Source organism: Pelobates fuscus, chromosome 13 (assembly GCF_036172605.1).
Source record: "Pelobates fuscus isolate aPelFus1 chromosome 13, aPelFus1.pri, whole genome shotgun sequence".
Taxonomy (NCBI): domain Eukaryota; kingdom Metazoa; phylum Chordata; class Amphibia; order Anura; family Pelobatidae; genus Pelobates; species Pelobates fuscus.
The window spans coordinates 76,402,633-76,429,321 of record NC_086329.1 but is presented as its reverse complement, the minus strand read 5'-3'; the positions used below and the strand labels follow the sequence as shown (position 1 = coordinate 76,429,321).

General features: G+C 39.6%; 1 protein-coding gene across 1 annotated transcript; it reads left to right on the top strand.

Annotated features, from left to right (window-relative positions):
• The first annotated feature begins 1,276 nt into the window (after nt 1–1,276).
• LOC134582624 (serine/threonine-protein kinase N2-like) lies at nt 1,277–26,465 on the top strand. The gene is made up of 20 exons (XM_063439287.1): nt 1,277–1,339; nt 1,676–1,730; nt 2,011–2,165; nt 4,007–4,097; nt 6,729–6,856; nt 7,589–7,748; nt 8,469–8,497; nt 8,579–8,807; nt 13,524–13,633; nt 14,389–14,532; nt 15,088–15,163; nt 15,736–16,900; nt 17,047–17,178; nt 19,098–19,283; nt 20,511–20,573; nt 21,160–21,236; nt 23,376–23,518; nt 24,575–24,679; nt 25,203–25,283; nt 26,262–26,465. The coding sequence occupies exons 1-20, from the start codon at nt 1,277–1,279 to the stop codon at nt 26,463–26,465; spliced, it is 3,396 nt and encodes a 1,131-aa protein (XP_063295357.1).
• Nucleotides 26,466–26,689: the final 224 nt, after the last annotated feature.

The window sequence follows — 26,689 nt, the reverse complement described above, 5'->3', positions numbered from 1 at the left end:
AGACATTTCTTGTAGTTGGTCACCAGGTTTGTACACATCTCAGGAGGGATTTTGTCGCACTCCTCTTTGCAGATTCTCTCTAATTCATTAAGGTTTCGAGGCTGACATTTCGCAACTCGAACCTTCGGCTCCCTCCACAGATTTTCTATGGGATTAACGTCTGGAGACTGAACCACTCCTTTGTTGCCTTGGCTTTGTGTTTTTGCGGTCTTGCATGGAGCACCAGACAGAGGAAGACTGACAGTAATTTTGTGTTTCCTCCATTTGCAAATAATCGCACCACCAAGCTGCTTGGCGATGGTCTTGTAGCCCATTCCAGCCATGTGTAGGTGCACAATCTTGTCCCTGACATCCTTGGACTGCTCTTTGGTCTTGGCCATGGTGGAGAGTTTGGAATCTGATTGATTGATTCTGTGGACAGGTGTCTTTTATACGGGTAACGAGCTGAGATTAGGAGCACTCCCTTTAAGAGAGTGCTCCTAATCTCAGCTCTTTACCTGTATAAAAGACACCTGGGAGCCAGAAATCTTGCTGATTGATAGGGGATCAAATACTTAATTCACTCATTGACATGCAAATCAATTTATAACTTTTGTTGACATGCGTTTTTCTGCAATTTTGTTTTGTTCTGTTCTGTCTCTCACTGTTAAAATACACATACCATTAGAATTAAAGACTGATCATTTCTTTGTCAGTGGACAAACGTTCAAAATCAACATAGGATTAAATACTTTTTTCCCTCACTGTGTGTGTGTATGTGTATATGTGTGCGTGTGTGTATATATATATATATATATACCGTTAATTTCCACTGGGGAATGCATTTTATTTATATTTTTAGGTATTTAGGGCATTTCCTCCTATACGGAGTATTGAAAGGCAGAGATAGCTACAGATGGTCTGATTGTTCGCTGTGACATCACTGTGACATCATCCTTGCTGAGCACAGTTCAGTCAGTACACACTGCTTAAACAGTAGTCACTGCTTAGCTGCTGTGGTGATCACGTGGCTAAAGATGGCAAATAGTAGAACACTTTTTTCCTGTTTTCCATGTGTATGCTGTGATGTAAGTAAAAGACTTGATTTTCTGTATAAGATTCCAGTTCTACATATAATTAACTGAGTTTTATTATGTTAACCAAATCCCCAGTGTAGTCCAGGATGGGGGATAAAGAGAATACAGATTGCACATGTTATCTGATTAGTAATGGGGAACACTGGGGAGGTTACACTCAGGTCTATCATTTTATTATTTCTTCAATATTTAACCCTTTCATGGCTCCAGTTTTAATGTCCAAAGCACAGTTACAGCATATGGTTACTGTATCGGTTTTTGTGGTATGAATTCCTTGACCCTTATTCATTTCAGTTAGTGGTATGTCAAGTGAAAGCACTATAGACTATTGGTATTAGTATGCTTATACACACATATATCCTGTACATGTATATAATAAATATATCCGGACTGAAAGACAGCACTGAGACACTAATACTAGCAGCACAGGAACAGGCAATCGGCACCAGATCAACAGAGTCTACCACACCAGACAGGACCAGAGATTCCTCGCAGACAATCCAGCACATAGTAACCACGCTGAGAGCCACAAATAACTTGTGATCCTGTTCGTCTGGCAAAGAGACTTTTTCTGATTCTTTTAATTTCTGCCTTTTCAGGTCAGCGGAACACAAGTAATCGATGTTATCGAGCAAGGAGCAGGGGCACACCCAGGTACATTAAAACACTTTGTGTGTGTGTGTTATGTAAATATATAAATATATATTGGATACATATCACATATCCCATTAAAGTAACCAAATTACCCATCATTAACCTGCTTACACCATTTTTATATCCACTTTGTGACTTACTGTAGACTAGATGCTGCTATCATGACTGGCTTCAGCTATCGTGGTTTTACTTTTCCATGTCTGTCTTTCATTAACCTCGATTGAGTGATACTGTCTGCTGCCATTTGTAATTCTTATTTTGTCTTATTATTAATTTGCAGATGGTCCCCAGATTCCAGTTGCTTCTGATAGTGATTCATTCTCCTCACCAGATGAGGACAAGTTAGCCACTTTTGCAAAACAACTCGAAGATGAGTACAAAGTTAAGAGTGAAGCAGAAAAGCTGATAAAGGCGTATTCTACCGGCCGCTCCAAAGTATGTTTGGCATATTTTATTTTATCTTAAAGATAAACTATATCTTTATTTATTTGCATTTTAGAAAACTCCTTCCACTTTCTGCAATGTGTGACTTTTTCCCACTCGTGATGGGATCCTAGCTAATTTTAGTTGATAGCAGGCTGGGGATCCAGGAGCTAATGGACTCTTTCTGCTCCTTAATCGGACTGAAATTAAAAGACATCATTTTGTGGAGTTCGCCTACGGCTCTCTCTCAGCTGAATAATACAAGGCTCTTCCTTCCACTTTTTTAAGTGCAAAGATATACACAACTCTCGTTTTTTTTTAATTATTTTGATTTGATATATTTGATATATTTGAAATAAGAAACAAAACCGTGGGTGAGAAAAAAAACATGGAAAGACATGATAGCAAAGGATATAAAGGATGTACAAGGAATAGGCAGCCATAAGTAAATACCATAAGAGTGAATGAAAGTAAAATACAGGATAAATTGAAACGTCCCAGAGAGCACATTCTGTCTAATTAGAAGGGGCTGGCATTTCAGATAAGGTAGGGATCAAGGTAAAGATTGGTAAACGAGTATTCCCTAACATCCTCTCCATCTACCATGATGTTGTCTTAAAATAGTTTGTTAATAGGGGAGGGGTACAAAATGTTGATGTATAGTTTCCACATTTGCAAAATCCTTTTTGTTAGCTTTCCTTTTGGCGTTATTGTAAATAGTGTGTCCGTTCTGAAAATGTGAAGTAATTTGGTGGTAAAGAGGGAAATATATTAAATCTCTAGGTGAAGTCCAACAATAGAGGAGAAATGCAAGGAACATTACAGTGTTAGAAATACAAACCTGTATCCCTAATGCTGAGGTGCCCCTGTCCCAAGTCAAATACAAGAAACCAAGAGGGAGGCACTCATCTAAACATGCATACTTATAAGGGTGCTGCTGGGGCCAATTCATACAACATACAAGATCCAGCGCACTCACTAAACAATAATTTAAGTATTAACATGTAGCCGTTTTATTTAAAATCACCTTACCTAGTCAAAAATAATGGGGGATTAGTTACATTATATGATCATACGTTGCATAAGCCTGCCACAACTCCAATGTTTTTGCCTAGTTGAGGTGGATTAATCTCATAAGAGCATACATTAGGTTGCTAGATTAGGACCAGCCAAGAATGGGGTACATTGACGTTGTGGCAGGCTTATGCAATGTATGATCATATACTGTAACTAAATTCCCATTATTTTTGCCCAGGTTAGGTGTTTTTAAAATAAAGCGACTACATTATATGAGCCTTGAGATTGCTATTTGGTAAATGGATGAGTGCGCTGGATCTTAGTCAAATACATGTCATCGTCCCCCTCCCCTCATGTGCAATACAAAATAATAGTAAAGTTTTGCTTACCTTTTCCACCTCTCTACATCCCGCAACATCAGTGAGGAAACGTGGCATCATTCTTGATGGTCCAATCCAATGTTCCTCCTGGGTTGCATTGGAGATCTGATGCTTTTCTATGAGCTTCCGCGACACATGACCGATTTTGACTTGTTGCTGTGGAAGCACCTCTAATCATTGTCAGTATGACAGCCTTTAAAGGTGAACTTAACCTAGCAATAACTTCTAAAAAAACCTGCAATGTTTTACATTGCAGGATTAAAAGGGAAAGGAACTCTGCACCCAGGCCATTTCACTGAGATTAAGTGCCTTGGTGACTTCATTGTCTCTTCAAAAGGGTTTTAAGAGACAGTGAAAATTAAACTTAGCTCATGTATACATGGTGGTGTGGGGTAATAAACCTAAACGTCCAGTTTTTGTTTATCTTAATTATCCATTTGATTTTTCTGCTTACAGGATCAGAAACATCTCGGTGATGCTCAGAAAATACTCCATGACAGCAAAAGAAAAATAGAAATTTTGCGCATGTTGATTCTCCAACATAAAGGTAAAGGTTCAGTGATGTCATATGTTCTGTGTATTGTGAATGTGGTTTGTGTTCTGCTCTCTTATAGAAAGCTAGGTTTATGGGGAAACATACAGCTCTTGGAAGTGTCAGACAAAGGGAATTCAGCTTCATTTTAACATTATTTGCAAATAATGGAATCTCCCAAGAATATTGCACTAACGCGTTTCGACCGTTATGGTCTTTATCAAAGTGCTGTAGTGTGAAACAAATTTAGCGTTTAAATACATTAAAAAAGGCGCGCATTGTGATTTCTTCGCCTGTTTTTATATATTCCGTGATATGACATATTCTTATATATATATATGTAATCCTTTTCAATAATTTTTACTGTTAAAATTAGTAAAATATTTTATTCCAATAAGCTTCCCCACCAAAGTTCCGAATAGCAGTACAAAGCATGGATAAATATGTATAAAATGGATGTTCTTTACACTGTTTATTTACATTATGGACGTGGTACAAAAGATATTTGAGAAAAACTCATTGATGCTGACCGGAACCGGAGTTTCGCTGGAACGCAAAGGGAACATGACCGCTGACCCGGAAATGCCCTGTGACACGCAACGTGACCGGAAGCCGGAAATTAAATGACAAGGAGTAACAGCCGGAAACCGGAAGTAAACCGGCGAAGAAATCACAATGCGCGCCTTTTTTAATGTATTTAAACGCTAAATTTGTTTCACACTACAGCACTTTGATAAAGACCATAACGGTCGAAACGCGTTAGTGCAATATTATTGGGAGATTCCATTATATGCTATGCTATGCAAATAAAGTTTGTTCCTGTACTTCCTGACTTGGTTTTCATCAATTGACACAAGGGGATTCTGACAGAGATCAACTTAACCTGCCTTTCCAGCATTGCGGTCTCCAGGAAATTATAAAAAGGCGCTTATAGTCTGAGCCGCTATTTAAGGCTCAGCACCACGTGAGTGGTCAATTTTATATTTATTTAATTTCATTCATTTTATACAGGCTATACTATGTCCTTTATTTTATATTTTTAGGACATCCAAGACATATGGTAATATTGCCTGTTTAATATATTTTATCTATTTTATATTTGGTGTATAATTACTTGCTCTCACTATACTATTTACGATATTGCTTTATACACTTTCTGTGTGATTTGGAGTGACTCACACTTGGTGATTTGAGCACCTTTTACCTATATTCCTCCTTTTTTACTGTGTTTTATTATAACAGGCTATTTACCCAAGGTTATTTTGACACTTTTAACGTAGCGATTTCATCGCCAATCTCTGCTAAATATTGGAGTAAAAGTGTTTTTTTTCTCTATTTTGGCATATACACCAATAACAACGGTTTTGTAATGTGTATTTCGTAAAGCTAGTGTGTGCTATTGTGTTCAGCTACATCTGCTGAGTATAACGATACCCCCATTGTATGCCTTTGGCACTATTCTGTGAATCTACAATGCCATATAAGAGACAAGGCTATTTCAGTTTCTATAATTAGAATTTTCATAGAATGATTTGACGGGCCTATGTCTCATTTTGGAGTATTATAGCAGTTTGACTGTTTAAATAACCCCACAAAGGGCTTTCATTTGATAAAGCAGATACCCCAGGGTATTTTATATGGCGTATATTGTGCCCTAACTTGTCACCATTTTTTTACGAATTTATGCCAATGTTTGTGGTGAAAGGAAAAAATATATTTCTTACACTTGATATGTGTCACTGTCATAATATCCCCAAAAGTATGCTCAGTTACATCTTCTGAGTAAACCAATATGCCCAATGTATGACCTAGACACTATTTTGTGATGTTACAGTGCTGTAAACGAGACGTGACAAGTTCAGGTTTTTAAGTGTGAATTTTCATGGTGTTTTGATGTGTCCGTGTCCCACTTTGGAGCTCTTTAGCAGGCAAGCTAGCCTAACACCGAATTCACCAATTCCCCACTATTTTCCGCCCACCCCAGCTAGCTAAATATATAATTTTAAAATATTTTAATGAATTAATAGAATAAATATAACCCCTGAGGATTCAAAAAAATAAAAATTAACCCTCAGGGTTTAAAAAAATAAAAAGCTGATGACTGTAAAATGTAGTCCCTGCCAATTGACAACTGTAGTCAGTGATCAATTGGCATGAAAGGGGTTAATTATATTAAAGCAGGTGAAAGGGGGTGGGATTTAACTTAAAAACTTTTATTTACAGGGAGAAGCAGATCATCACTGATCCGTCTCCATGCACTTCACACTGGCCGCGGAAGAGTCAGAGGCTGTCAGAGCGATCACAGCTGCAGGACAGTGCGATCGGGGGCTCCCAGTCTGCGTTGAATACCGAGACAGACCAGAGGAGCGTTAACCCTGCGATTGCGGTGATCCAGGGTTAACTTTAATAAATGACAGAACTTTTCCATCAAGGTTCCTTTAGGCAATGACAAGCTTGATGGGAAATTTCTGTCTGTGGTCGGAAAGCGGTTAAAATGTTTTGTGTTTGAAACAGTGCACTGAGACATATAGAAATATGTAGAGAAACGTTATAGAAATTACCCGTTTAATACTGTGACACCTGAAACTACCATGTTGATTTCCTTTTTACCATTAATATAATAAAATTTAATAATTTGTGTCCTAGAAACACCTACAATAAGTCCATTGGAGAAACGCATTGAGGAGTTGAGCCACCGATTTGCGATCGAGCGTGCCGTGGCTGAAGGAGCCAAACATGCCATCCAGAAATTGGATGGAAAGCCGCTTGTTGAGGTCAGTTACAAAGTGTATTCTCTTAACCATTTCATCCCCAGAATGAATAATGGGCCTCCAATGTCTGTCAAGGGGTTGGAAGTTGCAGTTTATTGGCATTAGCCAAGTAGCCATGGTATAGTATTATGACTTATAAAGCGCCAACAGAATCTGCTTTATGAATAATTTATATTCTCTCTTCTGAGACCTTAATTGTTTGAAGTCTTTATTGGTCCATTTGTTCTGTATTTTATTCTGTCTCTATGGTGCTTTATTTAAAATTCTCCCAATTGTTTAATTCCCATTTAGTTTTATTAAAAGCCAATAGCATAATATCAATCTATGGAAATCTATGCTAACTAGTTTTTTCTTTTCCATTCAGCATTTAAGTTAAATACGGGTTTTTTTCAATAAACTGATTTGTAGGAAATAAAAATCTGAATTACCAAACTGAGACAAACCTAGATAAGCTCCGACTAAAGCCGAGATGGAATTTCTCCAGATCACTATTTTTAGTTTAAATATTTGCAGTTCAGATTTCAGACTTTAGTGATTAAGTTTTATACATTGAACATGATGTGGAATTATAACACCCTTTATAAATACAGTGAAAGTATGAGCCACACTCGTAGGACTTGTGTGTCTAACCTTGAACATCTGCTCATGTTAGACAGCAGCTTCCAGATATTTTTGCCAGCAGATAATGTCTGTCGTTCTGTTGATCCTTTATCTTTTTTTTTCACTTTTTAACAGGCACAATCAATACTACAGGCGTCAAATGAAAAGCTGGACCTCCTTAAATATTCCTTGGAGGAACGAGTGAAAGAACTTCCTGATGGCCACCATAGGAAGAGTATAACCACCGAGGAACTGTCCCTTGGTTCAGTCAAATCCAAGTCCATAGCACTAACGGGTAAGTTGTTTTGTCTCTGAAAGATCTGGGAATAAACGAAACAAGAATATTTAACATTGAAATATCCGAGCATGTTTCCATCTGTGTGAAGTCTGACTGGAGGAAACTCGCAGTTAGTCTACTTATATTCCAGCAGGATTTATTCTATGTGACGTGTATGCAAGTTTAAATGTGACCGGTGACATTTTAAATGATAACAATATGTAACTCTTAGCATCATTCTTCCAAATGTACTGAGCTAGCTTTCTGCATAACTTTTTATTGAGTGAATTAATAGCATAAACTAAGTAAACAAGTTAAGCATTACACTTTGAGGAATATTTTACTAATGGGAAATTAGATAAATGACTTTACTTACTGTCTAAGACACAGTTTATAATCATCTGAATATGTGAAAATGACATGTTACTGAGAATTTGCACATTCTTGGTATTCTCATGAATTCAGTTTTCCTTTTTTTTTATTATCTTAGAGTCCCACTAAGTGTAAAGGTTAATCCAGACGTGGACTCCTTGTTCACTTTGCATAGAGGGGTTCCAACTTGTATAGCGTTGACTTGTTGCATTTTGGTTCTGAATTACTCCTGTGAGTGTTTAGAAATATCTAATAATGCAAATAGTATAAGTTTCCTCTCTAATGGCACCAGTGAGATAAACCTTGTCTGACTACCAAGCAGGGACTAACTGAAGCTACTGAGTTTTTGTCTGTTTGTAAGTTCAGTTTTGGTTGATTTATATTCTGATAAAGATGTAAAAGCTGCCTAATCATTTCATATTCTGTGTGTGCTACTTAGACCAAACACAAAGTTTTCTTTAACATCAATGTGAAAGTGTAATAGCCATTGTTACAATATTTATTCTGATTGTTTGACAGGTACTCTGAAAGTGCGAGTAAAGGGCTGTCACGGTATTCTGGAGAATGTACCTGGCAGACTAAAGGACCCGTCAGATGTTCTCCCTGGCAGGAGTCCACGTCGAGGAAGATTCTTATTAATGAACCGGATCAGAAGAAACAACCGTGGCAGCAATCAGAACATCCAAGAGACTTTTGACTTTTCTAGTACAGTGATTTTTATCTTATTAATCCCGTTATGTGTACAGTGACGCTCAATAACAGTGCTCAATATCTGGGGTATCGAACCTTTCCCTGCTACAATTGTTAAACTACATATCCCACCATTTACTGACAGAATTTATAATCATAGTCCAGTAACATTTGACTGGTCATGGTTAGACAAGGTCTGTATAGGAATCTTGGATCCTTTAACTCTGTAATGTTCCTGTTTGGGGAGAATGGAGGCGAAATACAAATATTATTATCTAATAGGATTCTCCGTCCTTCACAAAGACCCTGCCAATCAATCACAATACTGAAAGTGTTGTCAAGGAGATCAGTTTTACAAAACATATTTCCAGATATCCCTCCGCAATTGCCTTTTTCCACCAAATTATTTTACAAATTCTGAATGAAGTGACTCTAAACTTTAAAAGTGAAGGAAACATTTACCAAAGATTCTTCAAGCTGGGAATCCTATCTGTCAACTTTATATCCTCCTCTAAACAAGTTACAAGTTGCCTTTGAAACATCCTCCTGGTCCATGGGGAGAATACTGGCTCACAACACCCCTTACATTATCGTCTTATCTAATCAGTAGACGAGATCTCGACTACTTTACTCATTGATGATTTCATTGTTTCTTTGGGATTGCGGCTTTACCATTCTGAGACTTGAACACAGCTCACAGCCTGACTTTCAATTTTATGCTCTGGACTTTCCTGACTCTTTGTTAATGCAATGTTTTGGGTTAGTTTTCTCATCCATTTAATTGCCATTAAATATTATTATTACATGTATCTAACAATGACATTGTGATATATAACAGTACATTATTATGTAATCCTGTACATTCATAATAAATGCTAATAGTATTAAACAAATACAATATTACACAAACGTTACTGTATAGTAGAAAACATGGAATAGTGTGACAAAAAATATATAAATAAGATAGGCCCACCTCTCAGATCACCAGTAAAATCCTTGACATAATGTCATACCCAGGGGTGTATAACACAGGAGGGTCTATGTAGCAAACCTCATAGGATACTGTAGCACTTCAATATATGTGGAGTATAAACTGCAAGAAAGCCTCCTTAATTCAGTGTGCCAAAACAAGGCTGCAAGATGGTACCTCCTTAATCCAGTGTGCCAAAACAAGGCTGCAGGATGATACTTCCTTAATCCAGTGTGCCAAAACAAGGCTGCAGGATGGGACCTCCTTAATCCAGTGTGCCAAAACAAGGCTGCAGGATGGTACCTCCTTAATCCAGTGTGCCAAAACAAGGCTGCAGGATGGGACCTCCTTAATCTAGTGTGCCAAAACAAGGCTGCAGGATGGGACCTCCTTAATCCAGTGTGCCAAAACAAGGCTGCAGGATGGTACCTCCTTAATCCAGTGTGCCAAAACAAGGCTGCAGGATGGTACCTCCTTAATCCAGTGTGCCAAAACAAGGCTGCAGGGTGTTACCTCCTTAATCCAGTGTGCCAAAACAAGGCTGCAGGATGGGACCTCCTTAATCCAGTGTGCCAAAACAAGGCTGCAGGATGGGACCTCCTTAATCCAGTGTGCCAAAACAAGGCTGCAGGATGGGACCTCCTTAATCCAGTGTGCCAAAACAAGGCTGCAGGATGGTACCTCCTTAATCCAGTGTGCCAAAACAAGGCTGCAGGATGGGACCTCCTTAATCTAGTGTGCCAAAACAAGGCTGCAGGATGGGACCTCCTTAATCTAGTGTGCCAAAACAAGGCTGCAGGATGGGACCTCCTTAATCCAGTGTGCCAAAACAAGGCTGCAGGATGGTACCTCCTTAATCCAGTGTGCCAAAACAAGGCTGCAGCATGGTACCTCCTTAATCCAGTGTGCCAAAACAAGGCTTCAGCATGGTACCTCCTTAATCCAGTGTGCCAAAACAAGGCTGCAGGATGGGACCTCCTTAATCCAGTGTGCCAAAACAAGGCTGCAGGATGGTACCTCCTTAATCCAGTGTGCCAAAACAAGGCTGCAGGATGGGACCTCCTTAATCTAGTGTGCCAAAACAAGGCTGCAGGATGGGACCTCCTTAATCTAGTGTGCCAAAACAAGACTGCAGGATGGGACCTCCTTAATCCAGTGTGCCAAAACAAGGCTGCAGGATGGTACCTCCTTAATCCAGTGTGCCAAAACAAGGCTGCAGCATGGTACCTCCTTAATCCAGTGTGCCAAAACAAGGCTTCAGCATGGTACCTCCTTAATCCAGTGTGCCAAAACAAGGCTGCAGGATGGTACCTCCTTAATCTAGTGTGCCATAACAAGGCTGCAGGGTGTTACCTCCTTAATCCAGTGTGCCAAAACAAGGCTGCAGGCTGATACCTCCTTAATCTAGTGTGCCAAAACAAGGCTGCAGGGTGTTACCTCCTTAATCCAGTGTGCCAAAACAAGGCTGCAGCATGGGACCTCCTTAATCTAGTGTGCCAAAACAAGGCTGCAGCATGGTACCTCCTTAATCTAGTGTGCCAAAACAAGGCTGCAGGATGGTACCTCCTTAATCCAGTGTGCCAAAACAAGGCTTCAGCATGGTACCTCCTTAATCCAGTGTGCCAAAACAAGGCTTCAGCATGGAACCTCCTTAATCCAGTGTGCCAAAACAAGGCTGCAGGATGGTACCTCCTTAATCTAGTGTGCCATAACAAGGCTGCAGCATGGTACCTCCTTAATCCAGTGTGCCAAAACAAGGCTGCAGGATGGTACCTCCTTAATCTAGTGTGCCATAACAAGGCTGCAGGGTGTTACCTCCTTAATCCAGTGTGCCAAAACAAGGCTGCAGGATGATACCTCCTTAATCTAGTGTGCCATAACAAGGCTTCAGCATGGTACCTCCTTAATCCAGTGTGCCAAAACAAGGCTGCAGGATGGTACCTCCTTAATCTAGTGTGCCATAACAAGGCTGCAGGATGATACCTCCTTAATCCAGTGTGCCAAAACAAGGCTGCAGGATGGTACCTCCTTAATCTAGTGTGCCAAAACAAGGCTGCAGCATGGTACCTCCTTAATCCAGTGTGCCAAAACAAGGCTGCAGGATGGTACCTCCTTAATCTAGTGTGCCAAAACAAGGCTGCAGCATGGTACCTCCTTAATAAAGTGTGCCAAAACAAGGCTGCAGCATGGTACCTCCTTAATCCAGTGTGCCAAAACAAGGCTGCAGGATGGTACCTCCTTAATCCAGTGTGCCAAAACAAGGCTGCAGGATGGTACCTCCTTAATCCAGTGTGCCAAAACAAGGCTGCAGGATGGTACCTCCTTAATCTAGTGTGCCAAAACAAGGCTGCAGCATGGTACCTCCTTAATCCAGTGTGCCAAAACAAGGCTGCAGGATGGTACCTCCTTAATCTAGTGTGCCAAAACAAGGCTGCAGGATGGTACCTCCTTAATCCAGTGTGCCAAAACAAGGCTGCAGCATGGTACCTCCTTAATCCAGTGTGCCAAAACAAGGCTGCATGATGGTACCTCCTTAATCCAGTGTGCCAAAACAAGGCTGCAGGATGTTACCGCCTTAATCCAGTGTGCCAAAACAAGGCTGCAGGATGGTACCTCCTTAATCCAGTGTGCCAAAACAAGGCTGCAGCATGGTACCTCCTTAATCTAGTGTGCCAAAACAAGGCTGCAGCATGGTACCTCCTTAATCCAGTGTGCCAAAACAAGGCTGCAGCATGGTACCTCCTTAATCCAGTGTGCCAAACCAAGACTGCAGCATGGGACCTCTTCCATTGTGCCAAACCGAGGCTGCAGTGGGAAACCTCCTAGTCCCACATTGTTGTCATGCTGTAGGTTTCCACGTGTTAGCGTAGTGAGACTATTCAGAATCAGGGAAATCCATTAGATATCTCAGTCTTGAGATTTACAAAAAAAATGGCGCTGCTCCAAAGTAAAAACCAAGTAGACCGTTTTAGTCAGCCAACAATCTGTACAGGTGTTGCAATGTATAGCAAAGTAGTTTTAAAAAGAAAAAGAAGCTTTATACATTGCAACACCTGTTCAGATCGTTTGATGGCCATTGTTCCATAATAAGACATTTTTAACATTACTCTATACAGCAGCTCACAAACTACATTTTAAGTTGGTAGACGGGCCTTATGCCCTACAATGGCCTTATTTATCGTAAACTCACTTACCTGATTCTATTGGATTGGTTACACAAATTATTTATTGAAGACACCTCTGTAAAACAATTCTTCCAAATCTGAGGCCAATATGTATTTACAATAAACATCGCTATCCAAATGAAAATCAAAACCACAATATCGATCTATATCCTGTTCAAAAGTTGTAGCAGGTCAACACCAAACTACTCTACCCACATATAAACTTGGACTCACTCATCGTACAAACTCCATTCTTTACATTATTTGTTAGACAAAAAAGACCGACAGCAGGAACATCATTATCAACATGTTTTTAGTGAATTGGTTCTAGTGTTATTTCACATATATCTCTTTGCTTATATTCAGACGGTATTACCTGGCTGACTATAAAGTTGTCTAGTTTTTTATTTTCTTTTGCTTTTTTTACAGAATACAGGAGATTAGACTCCTTTGATGAAAGCAAACCTCTAGAGCTTTGTGTAAAGCTAATAGATGAACCTTTATATTGTCTGTGTATTGACCAAAGCTACGTAGAAATGTTCTTTAAATTAAAATACTCTTAGCCTTTTAAGTTGAGTTCCTGAAATTTCCTTACAGGTGAAGTCCGTACTCAGCTGAAGATCGATCATATTCCAGTGGGTTCAACAAGTTGGAAAACTGTTTCTAACCCATCCTGGAATAAGACATTTAAACTGGATTTAGATAAGGTACATATGGCATGCGTGTATTATTTTTTTTTAGCTTGAATTCATTTTTGGCCCCAGGTAGAATTAATACGTTATAAATCTTCAAATCCTGTAAAGAGTTGTCTAATTGAACTCTTATTTCTAAACCTTTTAGGACCTTAATGTGTCAGACAGTTAAAATGTATAGTTGTTTAACATTGGGTTAGTTTATCTTTCTCTAGATATTGTTAAAGGATTTTTTAAACAATCTGTGATATATTGCATATTTTAGAAAACATTTGCCACCTTGACTTTTTATAACTTTTTAGTTAAAGGCATTCTGTCAAGCATTAACTAACCACGTTGTTTAATTGCTTATTTTCCCCAATAAACAAGCTTGCCATGTGGATAGAAAATTTATAGGTGCAAACTGATTTTATGTTTACATACCCACCACTTCTGGGTCTGCTTAATGCTCTGTACACCTGACCTGGAATGAACTGCGATTAATCTCTCAAAGTTAGCAAGTCCTGCTGTGTCAAGCACACACATGGAAGACTAGTAGTGTGGCTAGTAATAGGGCAAAGAATATAACACTTTAAACAAATTCATATCTATTCATTTACTAACCTATATATTGATGAAAAATAATTTTGTTTTGTTTTTTATGTGAAAATGGTAAAATGTGGTTTAAATGTGTGGAAATGGTTCCTTACGAAAACATGATTGGCCAAAAACTTTTTTTGTTTAAACTATTGTTCATTTAATTTTTACATAGTTTTTATTTTTTTACATAGTCTCGGGAGCTAGAAATATCCTTATATTGGCATGATCAGAGATCACTGTGTGCCACAAAGACTCTGAAGTTGGAAGAATTCCTGTTGAACCCCAAACAGGAACTGTGTCTACAACTGGAACCACAGGGCACCCTTTTCATCAAGGTGAGAACCAATCTCTGGCCACGATAAATTTATAGTTATATTTTAATGTAATAATACAGAAAACAAAAGAATGATTACGTTACACAACTTTACAATTAAAAGATAGTGGATTTTCACACTTAGTGAATAAGTGTATAAATATAAATCAAACTGTACTGAAGTGTAAACTGAAATGCACAACTTAGGTAACAATAGGTGATTTGAAAGCATTCCTTAAGTCAGCAATAGTAGTAACTTGGATTTTTAGCTTAAAGGGACTCTGTTTTCAATTCATGCAATTTGCCATTTATTGAATAAACCTTTGTATATACGTCATATTACCTACATTACCACTTATAGCATCTTTAGCAATCTTTGACTTTTTTAGATAAAGGACACTATATTAAGTTATAGACTGTCTAAATAAAGGGCTTCACTTATTGTGATTAGCTGTAGAAGAACAGATTTGAAGCTGTTTACTTTTCCATTTGTGTGTCTGTTTTTATGTTGGTTTGGCAAAATAAGATATTATCATTTACTTCCTGCAGTTAACTCTTTCACCTTGTTTTGGAATAGGTGACGTTTTCCAGTCCTTTCACCCAGAAAAGACCAAAGCTTCAAACAATTAAGAAATTAATCTCCTCAAAACAAGGTAAGTGTATGTTTAACATGCCTCGTATTAAATAGCAAACTGCCCATGGGCCTTTAAAGGCATCTATCAGGCAGAAATGATTATTGATTGGTTACTGACAAGCGGCGAACCCTTGTACCCCAGTACTAGCCCCCAGTGTGATAGAACACATCAAGCTTGTCAAGCAGTGTGAATGCACTCAGTAACCAGTGTGGGATTTCACATTTCATTATCTTACAGGTAGAGAAACTGATACATATACATCCATTCTAACAACCATACTGCAGGATGTACATCTTATAACATATACAGTATACACAGATTAAATTACTTATACCTACCTGAAGATCATCATTTTCACTGGATGCCATTCCCATTAACGACATTGGTATTATTGGTTATTGTAATATTATAAACCATAACTCACAATTAATACATTCAAATAAAGTTCTAGGCTTGGAGATTGTGTTCCTTCTTTTTTTTCTTATGCTTTTACTTTAGAGTTTTTGGATTATGATGTAAGCAATTAATCCATTATTGATCTCTGTGTGTCATATACAATACTCAAGTTATGTTCTGTGCTACTTTTATAGAGGAGACCACCGAACCAGCTCCACTGGAGGATGCAGCTATTGATGCTCATTCGCTGCCAGAATCGGATACTGAGAGCGTGGATTCATCGGCGCCGGCTGTGGATACTGAAACGGAAAAGACCATCCAGCCAGCTCCAGAAGAAGATGTTGTTACTGACAATCCTATATTGCCAGTAGCCACTGAGAGCATGCGCCCATTAACACCTGATGCTGATACCATTACAGAAGAGACCTTCCAACCACCTCCAGTGGAAGCTACAACTATTGACAATGTACCAGTAGTGGACACTGAGAATGTGGATTCAACACTACCAGCTATCAACACCATTAGTACAGAAACTATCCAACCACCTCCAGTGGAAGCTACAACTATTGACAATGTACCAGTAGTGGACACTGAGAATGTGGATTCAACACTACCAGCTATCAACACCATTAGTACAGAAACGATCCAACCACCTCCAGTGGAAGCTAGAATTTTTGACAATGCTCCACTGCCAGTAGCAGTAGAGGACTCTGTGAGCATGGAACCATTACCACCAGCTATTGTAAGCTTGCTAGAAATGACAATCCAACCAGCTCTAGAAGTTGATTTAGTTACTGACCCTACTCCATTGCCAGTAAAGGACACGGACAGCGTGGAGCCATCGGTGCCAGCTGTTGATGAAATTACAGAAAAGACAATTCAACCAGCTCCAGAGGAGGATGCAGCTATTAATCCTCAATCACTACCAGTAGAGGACTCTGAGAGCATGAAGCCATTGCTGCCAGCTGACGATGAAGATACAGAAAAGACAATCCAACCACCTCCAGAGGAGGATGCAGCTATTAATCCTCAATCACTACCAGTAGAGGACTCTGAGAGCATGAAGCCATTGCTGCCAGCTGACGATGAAGATACAGAAAAGATAATCCAACCAGCTCCAGAGCAGGCTGTAGTAATTGACATGCCTCAAGTGTCAGCAGTGGACAATAAGAAAGTGGAATCATCACCACCTGGTGCTGCTACTGATATGGAAAAAAACATCCAAACATCAACAGAGAAAGATGCAGTTATTGATATTGATAACATTGCAGAAGAAACCACTGGACCACCAAAGGGTTTAGTTCGTGACGCTGTTCCATTGGCAGAAGCAGATGTGGAAAATCCATCATCATCAGCTGGGTATTGAGATATTCATCTTTCTCATCAATGCTGTTAACGTATACTGTGTGTTATAGGAGAATTTTGTTTTGGGTCTTTGTTTTTTCATGGGGGAGGGGACTGTATGTAATTTTAAATATATTTAAAACGTGTTCTTTTCTTTGCAGTATTCAGCAAGGAGCTCGGCTGAGCATTCAGGATTTTGATTGTCTCTGTGTGCTGGGAAGAGGAGCATTTGGAAAGGTGGGTTATGGTGTGAATTCCACTTTCAATATAAAAGGTGTCAAGATAAATGCTAGGTAACAATATATATATATATATATATGTATTTTGCATTTCAGGTTCTGCTTGTTGAGTACAAGCGTACAAAGAGCAAATTTGCTTTAAAAGCCCAAAAAAAACAAGACATAACTGGAACTAAAAGAGTCCCAAGGTCAGTAAATGGAGGGTACTTATCATCCTAATTTTTTTATTATTTTTTTGGATGGTGATACTATTTGTCAGTTTTTATTTGTGTGCAAGAGTTGCCTTTAAAAAAGTGATTAATTGGGGGCAAGGCCTATGCCTCATGGTAGCTGGTTGCCATTTAAAATAAGAAAAACTACCACAACAAGAGGACTTAGTCTTAAAGTAGAGCGACAAAAGTTTAAAAATAAAATCTGAAAGTATTATTTTGTTGAGAGAGTAGTGGATGCATGGAATAGCCTTCCAACTGAGGTGGTAAAGGTTAACACAGTGAAGGAGTTTAGGCATAATCCTATCCTAGCCATACGATAAGGCCAGGGACTAATAAAAGTATTTAGAAAATTGGGCTGACTAGATGGGCCGAATGGTTCTTATTGGTCACATTCCATGTTTCTATTTGCATCTTGACAGTGCTCCTCACAATACTCCTATTTTAAGCCTATTCTTGAGGCAATCTGCATTCACAATCAACACATTCGGTGCCCTACCAGCTGCTAACACTGAATGGTACGGTCCGGTTTTTAGAGGTGCCGATGCCTTTATCTCCGGCGGAGCCGATGAGGCTTAGTGAAGGCACCAGGCAGGAGAGGCGGCCAGTCTTCTGACCTGTGAAGCACAACTCTCTTGCAAAGACCTACTGTGTCCCCCCTGGGCTGGTGGGGGTTATCCCGGTCCCCACTGCGCTACCTGTCACCTGTCTGGAATCGTACAGCAGTGTATTGGAACGCAACTCTGAATGCAGGATGGTGGAGGTACTCTCCCATCAGGGGCATGCTGTAAATATGACAGAGTAGCCCTGGAGTGACCCCGTTGAGCACTCTATGATAATATCGGAAGCTATCTTTAATGACTTCTGGCCTAAGCTAACAGCCCGAGAAAAACTGTCCCGGCTGAATTCCCGATCTCGAGATCAGAGGCGACAGACGCGAGATGGTGACAGGACCCTGTGGGCATTACTCAACCGCAAGCAACTGCTCCTCGTTTCCACGATACTCCTGGGCTGAAGGTCAATAAGGGCTTACTCACCTTGCATCAACCACACCAGCAATCAGCGATAAACCATACCACTCTTCTGCTGTCCCTTAGATGGGAAGGACTTAAACTTTGTCATTTCTCAAGCCCGTGGATCAGGGATCCAGGCCTACACAAAGGCCTGGGGCTATGGAGTTGCCTTGCCTCACCGTTCTATTACAGCTATTCTTCATATCCAGAGACTGGGAATTGGCTAAACATGGGACTCACTACAGCATATAGCCATTACACCTCCTGTATGAGCTTTGCTGGGATTCCTGAAGGACTCCAACTCCCATTCTGCCTTCAGCTGTTCAGTCAAAAAATGTTATCATTGACTTTACTTTAGTCTTACATTTTTTTTTTTTTTTTTTTTCGTATAATTTATGTTGCGTGGATGAGACACTCTGGTAGAGCTTTTAGATGCAGTAGTACTCCTCTGGGTAATGGCTTAGCATGTGATTTAGCATTTTTATCCTATGTTACTTCATCAGTTGTCACCGTGTCTGGAAAAGCTACTCGTTAGCAAGCCTCTATCTTAATATATACCCAGACATGACTCTAGCTTGTTATTACTATATTCTAAAAATGTGCGTTTACTCTACATGCCATGCTGAAGCTTTATACAATTTCTTATTGCTAGGCTTGTAAATGTTGTCGTGGCACTACAAGTATGAATGTTATTATTTGCACAGCAAAAAAAAAAAGTGATTAGTTGAATTATTCCATTTTTATTTCCAAGGCTTATATGTGAAAAGGAAATCCTACAGACTGTGAGCGAAGTACAGCATCCTTTCCTTGTTAACATGTTGGCAAGTTTCCAGACTCAGGGTCATTTTTGTTTTTTAATGGAGTATGCCGCTGGTGGGGACTTAATGACCGATATTATGAACAACAACTTTCAGCCATTTTCCACAACCAGAGCTGTGTAAGTAACAATAGTTTTGGGATTATGGAAACGGATTGTCGCAGTTTGGTTGGTAAAGGGTGCTGACTGCAGCAGCAATCACTGTAAGTAGGAAATTAATACCCATATAAATACAAAGCAATGAGGAAAGATAACAAGTATGTTAGCTACACGAAAACAAGTGGGTAACACAAATGCAAAACAAGAGAAAAGGGAAATTTAATACGAGGAAACTGGAGGCCTCTGGGTCTCTGACCTTCTGGACACAGGATCTCCAGGAGCAGGACACAGGGAGCAACTCCAGAACAAATCCAATGAATTGACACAGAAAGGGCTGGGCTACACTAAATAGGGAGAACATCATCCTAAGGAAAGGCCTGCTGGGGACAGTCAGATCTCTTCAGTCTGAGGACAGCAGCCTGCAACAGCACCACAGAAAGGTGTTGGCAGTATGAGGTACTGCACCAAACTGCAGAGATCAGAAAACCAGGCAATATTCATGGACTCGTGACACCAAGCTAGACATCCTAACCAAATGTAATAAAGGGACACTATAGTCACCAGAACAACTGCAGATTATTGTATCTTTTCTGGTGAGTAGAATCATTCCCTTCAGGCTTTTTGCAGTAAACACGGTCTTTTCATGGAAAATGCAGTGTTTACATTACAGCCTAGTGATAACTTCACTGGCCACTCCTAAGATGGCAGCTGGAAGTGCTTCATGGGAAAGTGCTGTACAGTGTACAGTGCCTCTGCATGGAGACAATGAACTTTCCTCATAGAGATGCATTGATTCAATGCATCTCTATGAAGAGATGCTGATTGACCAGGGCTGTGATTGGCTTGTGCTGGCCCTGATCTGCCTCTTTGACAGTCTCAGCCAATCCTATGGGAAAACTATGTCAGCCAAGCAGGCAGATCAGGGTCAGAGGCAGCTGCAGACTTGAATACAAGTATGATGTTACTCTATTTAGAGAGATCATGGGGCTAGATGGTGGATTTAACACTATAGGGTCAGGAATACAGGGTTGTGTTCCTGACCCTATAGTGTTCCTTTAAGGTGGACTAGAAATTTGAAAACAAAATCAAAAACAGATTAAGCTGACTGTTAATACAGAAGATACAAGACATTGCAGGAAATATATCTGAGCACAGATTGACACAGGATTGGTGGAATCAAAATTTTCAATGGTACAAAAACTTCATTTCCTTCCCTAAAATGAAACTAACTTATTCTCTTTTCTACAGGTTTTATGCGGCGTGTTGTGTGCTCGGCCTGGATTTCTTGCATCAAAACGATATTGTTCACAGGTAAGTGTACAGGAAAAAATAAAGTTGAACATACATAGTGAACAAAGAGCTGTGTGTTGCAGGCGCTTAGGTAGTGATTATGGTAAATTGCAAAACGCTACAACACTCTGGTGGGAGTCCCTTTCACCCACCACAAATTTGTATAGTAAAATAGAAAGGGAAAAACGCTAACAGCAGTTCACCTTAGGAGTGGATCATTCAATAAATTTGTTATACACCTACCCTTAGAAGGGTGACTTGATGCTGTCTTAACAAAATTGCGTGTAGTACGTCCAATTCAGGTAAAAGATTTTATATCTTCTGTATTTTTTATGTGTATATGTACCTGAATTGGACCTACAAGGGTAGGTGTATAACAAATGTATACATACATAGTGTCCCCATAAATATTATCTGTGTTATTTTAATGTATTGTGATCAAAATGCTGTGTCTGTGGTTTGATTTATTAGTTATGTTATTATGTTAATATAATAGTTAAGTCTTTAAATCTAATCTTTAAAAAGGCTAAAAAAAAAAACATGTAATTCAAGTGCCTCTAGTGATATTGAAAAAAATAAAAACTATTTTTCTGTATTTTAAATCCAGAGATCTCAAATTGGAAAACATTGTAATTGACATAGATGGATTTGCCAAAATTACAGACTTTGGTCTTAGTAAACAAGGTAAAAATTAGTTTATATTAAACAAAAGTAATTTCTCACAAAGTTGCAGAATTTTACTTTACCTACACGATGACATCCAACTGCAAACCGAATTAAAAGTATGTATGAAACACAAACCGTTACTCACTAAAGTCCGATTGGCTTCGTACTTAATGGGGCAAACCCATCTGACTGAATTTTGTCAGAAATGCAGCCAAATTCTCCAAAATTCTTTCCCCTAGGCATTTATAGAAACCAGAATGAAAATAGTTAAAGCCTTGGCAACTGCAAGGGTTAATTATGTTGCAGTTGGTCAAAATATATAAATAAAAACCCTGTGGGGACCATTAAGATCCCCATATGACTATAAGGAAGTTTAAAACCTCCCCCTTCCCTTAACTGCCATAGGGACTGTTTAAAACTAGCGACTGGGCAGCCAATGTCCATAGTAAATAATTGGGAGCACATAGTCCCTTGTATCCCCACCTGTAGGCATTTGGTGGGGGGCTAAAAATCAATAATGCAGGTCGACAGTTGGTGGAAGGCTACTCATTTTATACTGGGAGAACCTAATGTCCCCACCACATTCATTAGTGCTGGGTAGGGGCTCTAAATATTTAAAGGAGCGCTAAAGGATCAGGAACACAAACATGTATTCCTGACCCTATAGTGTTAAAACCACCATCTAGCCCCCCTGGGCCCCTCATGCCTCCCTAAATATAGCACAATCTTACTTGTATTCAAGCCTGAAGCTGTAGCTGTGCATATGCTGTTTGTCTCAGACTAGCAAGCTGCCTGCTGGCATCATCAGAAGTTGTTGCCAGAGCCAATCACAATGCTTCACAATAGGATTGGTTGAGACTGTCAAGGAGGCAGATCTGGGGCAGAGCCAGCACAATTCAAACACAGCCCTGGCCAATCAGCATCTCCTCATTGAGATGAATTGAACCCATGCATTTCTATGAGGAAAGCTCAGTGTCTGCATGTAGAGGGAGAAGACACTGAATGTTTGGATGCATTTTAGGCAGCCATGACCTAGAAATGATCTCTAACAGCTATCGGAGGAGAGGTCAGTGAAGTTATCATTAGTCTGTAATGCAAACACTGCATTTTCTCTGAAAAGACAGTATTTACAGCAAAAAGCCTTAAGGTATTGATTCTATTCACCAGAACAAATTCAATAAGCTGTAGTTGTTCTGGTGACTATAGTGTCCCTTTAAACAATGGGGGTTGAACATGCCATTGTCCAACCCTCCCCCAAAATTGATTGTCACTATTGGGTCCCCAATCCCCTCTTTTACAATGAATTACACCTACCAACCCCTTTCATTATAATAAAATTGGGAGGGAGGCATTAAAACTAATATCTTTGAAAGAAAATAAATTATACTTCTCTTCTGAAGTCTTTTTTTCTTGTAAATCTTATCTTCAGCCCCAAAAAGGCTACTTTAGTATCCATCATCCTGCAATGTAACACTTACAAATCCCAATTGCAAAAACCTGCCCACAAAATTATAAACCTGACACAACTTAAATAAATCTTTCTTTGTCCTGCGAGGGCTAGTGCAATATGAAGCTTTAAAGTGGGAATTGCCTTTATAAAGGCTTTCCCACACATTGAATTCTCATTAGAGCACTCTGATTGGTTGGCTTGTCAGCCACAGATTCGTAAACACCATGTAACACTTTATACAAAATTACAGAGAGAATCTGCAGCTGCAATGCACCAACTCCTTGCAGCAATATTCTAATATCACTTATAACATATACTGTATATCAGCAACATCTATCGGTATCATACAATAGAAACAGAGTGTTGGGAAAAGTGAAAATCTGGTGCTGCTATCACCTATGTGCACCACTCAACACATATACAAGTGAAACAAAGTGAAATATAAAATGGTGAGAGCACTCTAAAATATTTAAAATTACCAATACTTCATAGGGCTTATTCCTGTCTACTGGGAATCTGATGTTGTCTTAGTCTTTTGTTATAAGTTAAAGTCTCAGATCTGTCTTGTAGCGTTGGCCGGCAGCACAGGGCTCACCGCGGTACTGGAACTTGAATTTCAGGTTCCGGTTTCCGGCGGGACTGAAAGGAAGTGTCAACATCTATCAGTATATTTACCGATGCACATTTATCTTTTCTCTTTTTCTGAGGGATGGGATATGGAGAACAAGACAGAACATATTGTGGCACCCTGCATTACATGGCACCGGAAATGGTTTGCGGTAAACCATACACAACATCTATTGACTGGTGGAGTCTCGGTGCAGTTATTTATATAATGCTGTGTGGAATGGTAAGAATAGCTCATTTTTACCAATTTGTAGGATTCCTCGTTTATAAACCAAAATACCTTGTGTGATGTCAAACAGTCCATTGATAATAGTGATAGCATTTCAAACTGTAGACTGGTAGGGGTTAAAGGGAAACCTGAGCACCATAACTACTACAGCTCATTATACTGTGTATCTAAATATCAGAACCCAATAACTCCCTCTTCACTTTATCCAAACTTATTTTAACCCTATAGAAAAAAAAAAAACAAAACAGATGTATGGTACAAACAGGCGCTGTGTAGATGTAACGATAAGTGCTGCTAATCTCCACAGTGAAAACAATCAGTAAATTTTACAAATATATTCAGACATAAAAACTAAACTAAGTGGACAACGCACTTGTGTGATATCAATCTATGAAATAAACATTTAGCACAATAGTGAGCACTAGTGGTGTGTAAGGGTAAAAAATTAAGGAATATACCATGTATATGATATCCCAAATGTCTCTGTAAGGGGAAATACTCCAAATAGTGTAATACAGTTTGAACATAAAATAAATATAAAAAATAATGTTATTGTTGTATTACACTTAATGAGCCTATGTGCAACTGGCTCAGGTAATTCAACATATGTGGGATGGAAATATCCCTGGAGTCAACTGTCTTGCAGGTTCACCTGGTGTCTGGACGATCGTTGGGTGACTTTCTCAGCAAACACTCTTGCTTGTGCTCTTGCCCTGCTTCCCCGCTCTCCCTGACAGGGCTTGTACGAACACTGGCTCCAGTGCTTTGTTGACCTTCCTCCCCTCTCTGTGTCCCCCGACATGCCCATGTCCTTATTTATTTATCCGCACACACCACTAGAATGTTAACTATTGTGGTGAATGTTTTTTTTCTAGATTCATATCACACAAGTGTGCTGTCCACTTTGTTTAATTTTAATCCTATAATACTAATCAGTTTATTTATATTATATTTATTGGTTCTGCTTTGGCAAACCATTTACATTAGACATTACCCACCGTAGATCCCATGCCAACCCTGCACTTTTTCTAACTGTAGTTTTTCTATTAGTATCCCTTCTCAGGTAACAGAAGAGAGGTGAGGTATAATATTGTCTATTCAACGCCGCACTATCCGAGGTTCCTGACTGCAGAAGCACGATCAATATTAAGAAGTGTAAGTTGCCAACACATAGTGCTTTCTAATTTAGATAGATTGAGTTAGCTCGTTCTTGGACCCTCCAGGATTAAAGTTCCTGCTTCTAAGCAGTACTACTCTTATGGCTTATCATGCTATAATGATTCCATTGTGTGTGAATGTGGGCTCGGGCAGTTTGATTTGTAAGGCTCTGGAAACACAGCTGGTCCTGTGTGAATATTCGGTGTGTTAGATTGTAACAGAGAACAACAAGCAGTCACAAACACATGGATCTAGTTACAGAATAAAACCGGTTAGAATTCCATGTGGTGAATGAAATAATAAGCATGACTAATACCATCGATCAGGGCCGAGCTATGTCCGGGCACCAGAACACGATGCCATGGCGATATGGTGCCTTCTGTTCATTGAGCTCTGTACTAACGTATACAGCCTGAGCTCATAAAATAAGATTTTACAGAACCTGCAAGAAAATGCCTTTAATTCTCAGTTTTTTTCAGTTAAAATAACATTTTCCATTTTTCTAAATTTTCTTTTACAGCTTTTGCATAAAGATCCCAAAGTCCGTCTAGGAGCCAGCGAGAATGATGCCTGGGATCTGAAGAGCCACCCTTTTTTTAAAGTATGTCAAATAGAAAGACACATTCTAGCAGCTAAATAAATATTAGGTTTTAGTTGAGATTTTTAACCAAATATACAATATTTCTGGAGTTCATGTACCGTATTTAACGGCGTATAACACGCACTTTTTCTCCCTGAAAATAGGGGGAAAATCGTGGGTGCGTGTTATACGCCGATATCCCATAATTACTTACCTGTCTTGAAGCGTGGGCCGGTGTTCAGCGCGCACTGCGGTACTGGAACTTCAATTTCAGGTTCCGGATTCCGGTGGGACTGAAAGGAAGTGTGCACATTGTGTGCACACTTCCTTTCAGTCCCGCCGGAAACCGGTACCTGAAATTGAAGTTCCAGTACCGCGGTGTACGCTGTGAAACCGGCCCACGCTTCAAGACAGGTAAGTAAATATGGGACAAGAGGGAAAGTGCACTAGGGGATACTATGGGGGGGGGGGGGGGGAGAATACTATGGGGGGGGGGAGAATAATATGGAAAGGGGGGGGGACACTATGGGATGAGGGGGGGAAGAATACTATGGAAAGGGGAGGGAACACTATGGGATGAGGGGGGGAACACTATGGGAGGGGGTGGAGAATACTATGGGAGGGGGGAGAATACTATGGAAAGGGGGGGAACACTATGGGATGAGGGGGGAACACTATGGGAGGGGGGACGGGAATACTATGGGAGGGGGGGGAGAATACTATGGGAGGGGGGGGAACACTATGGGATGAAGGGGGGGAAATTTCCTGGAATTTCCTTCTGAAAATAAGGTGCGTGTTATACGCCGATAAATACGGTATTTTATATTTAATCATTCAGGGATCATAGGAAAATTATACCCAGCATCTCCTTGTCCCTATGGAAAAGCCACCCCTATTTTCATATCTATTATTCTATATTCTTAGTTTACTGATTGTATAAGAGTACACACTACTTATCTTCCTCATCCTTTTCCCTTAAACTTTTTGAATTTTTAACAGCAAATAGACTGGTTCGCATTATTGTTTAAGAGTGTCAGGCCGCCATGCGTACCATCCATCGAGGGACCAGACGACGTCCGCTACTTTAATAGAATGTACACATCATGCGCCCCCATTCTGACACCGCCAGGCGAGTCTGAGTCCCTATCTGATGTAGAGCTGGAGCTATTCAAAGATTTTGACTGGGTTTCCGATAGGATTTAAAGCTGGAGATAGACATGGATGGACTTCGCTGGAATCATCATATTAGCATTGTTATTTATTCCAATAAAAGTATTATTATTTCCAATTGATTCAGTATCTAATTGTGGATGATGTGCATAATAGATGGCATGAAGATCAATTGATTAATAGAAATAAAGATAGAGGAAAAGTAAGAAAGAAAATAGAAAAAAGTCAGCAAATGTTAAAAGGGAACATGCCTTCCT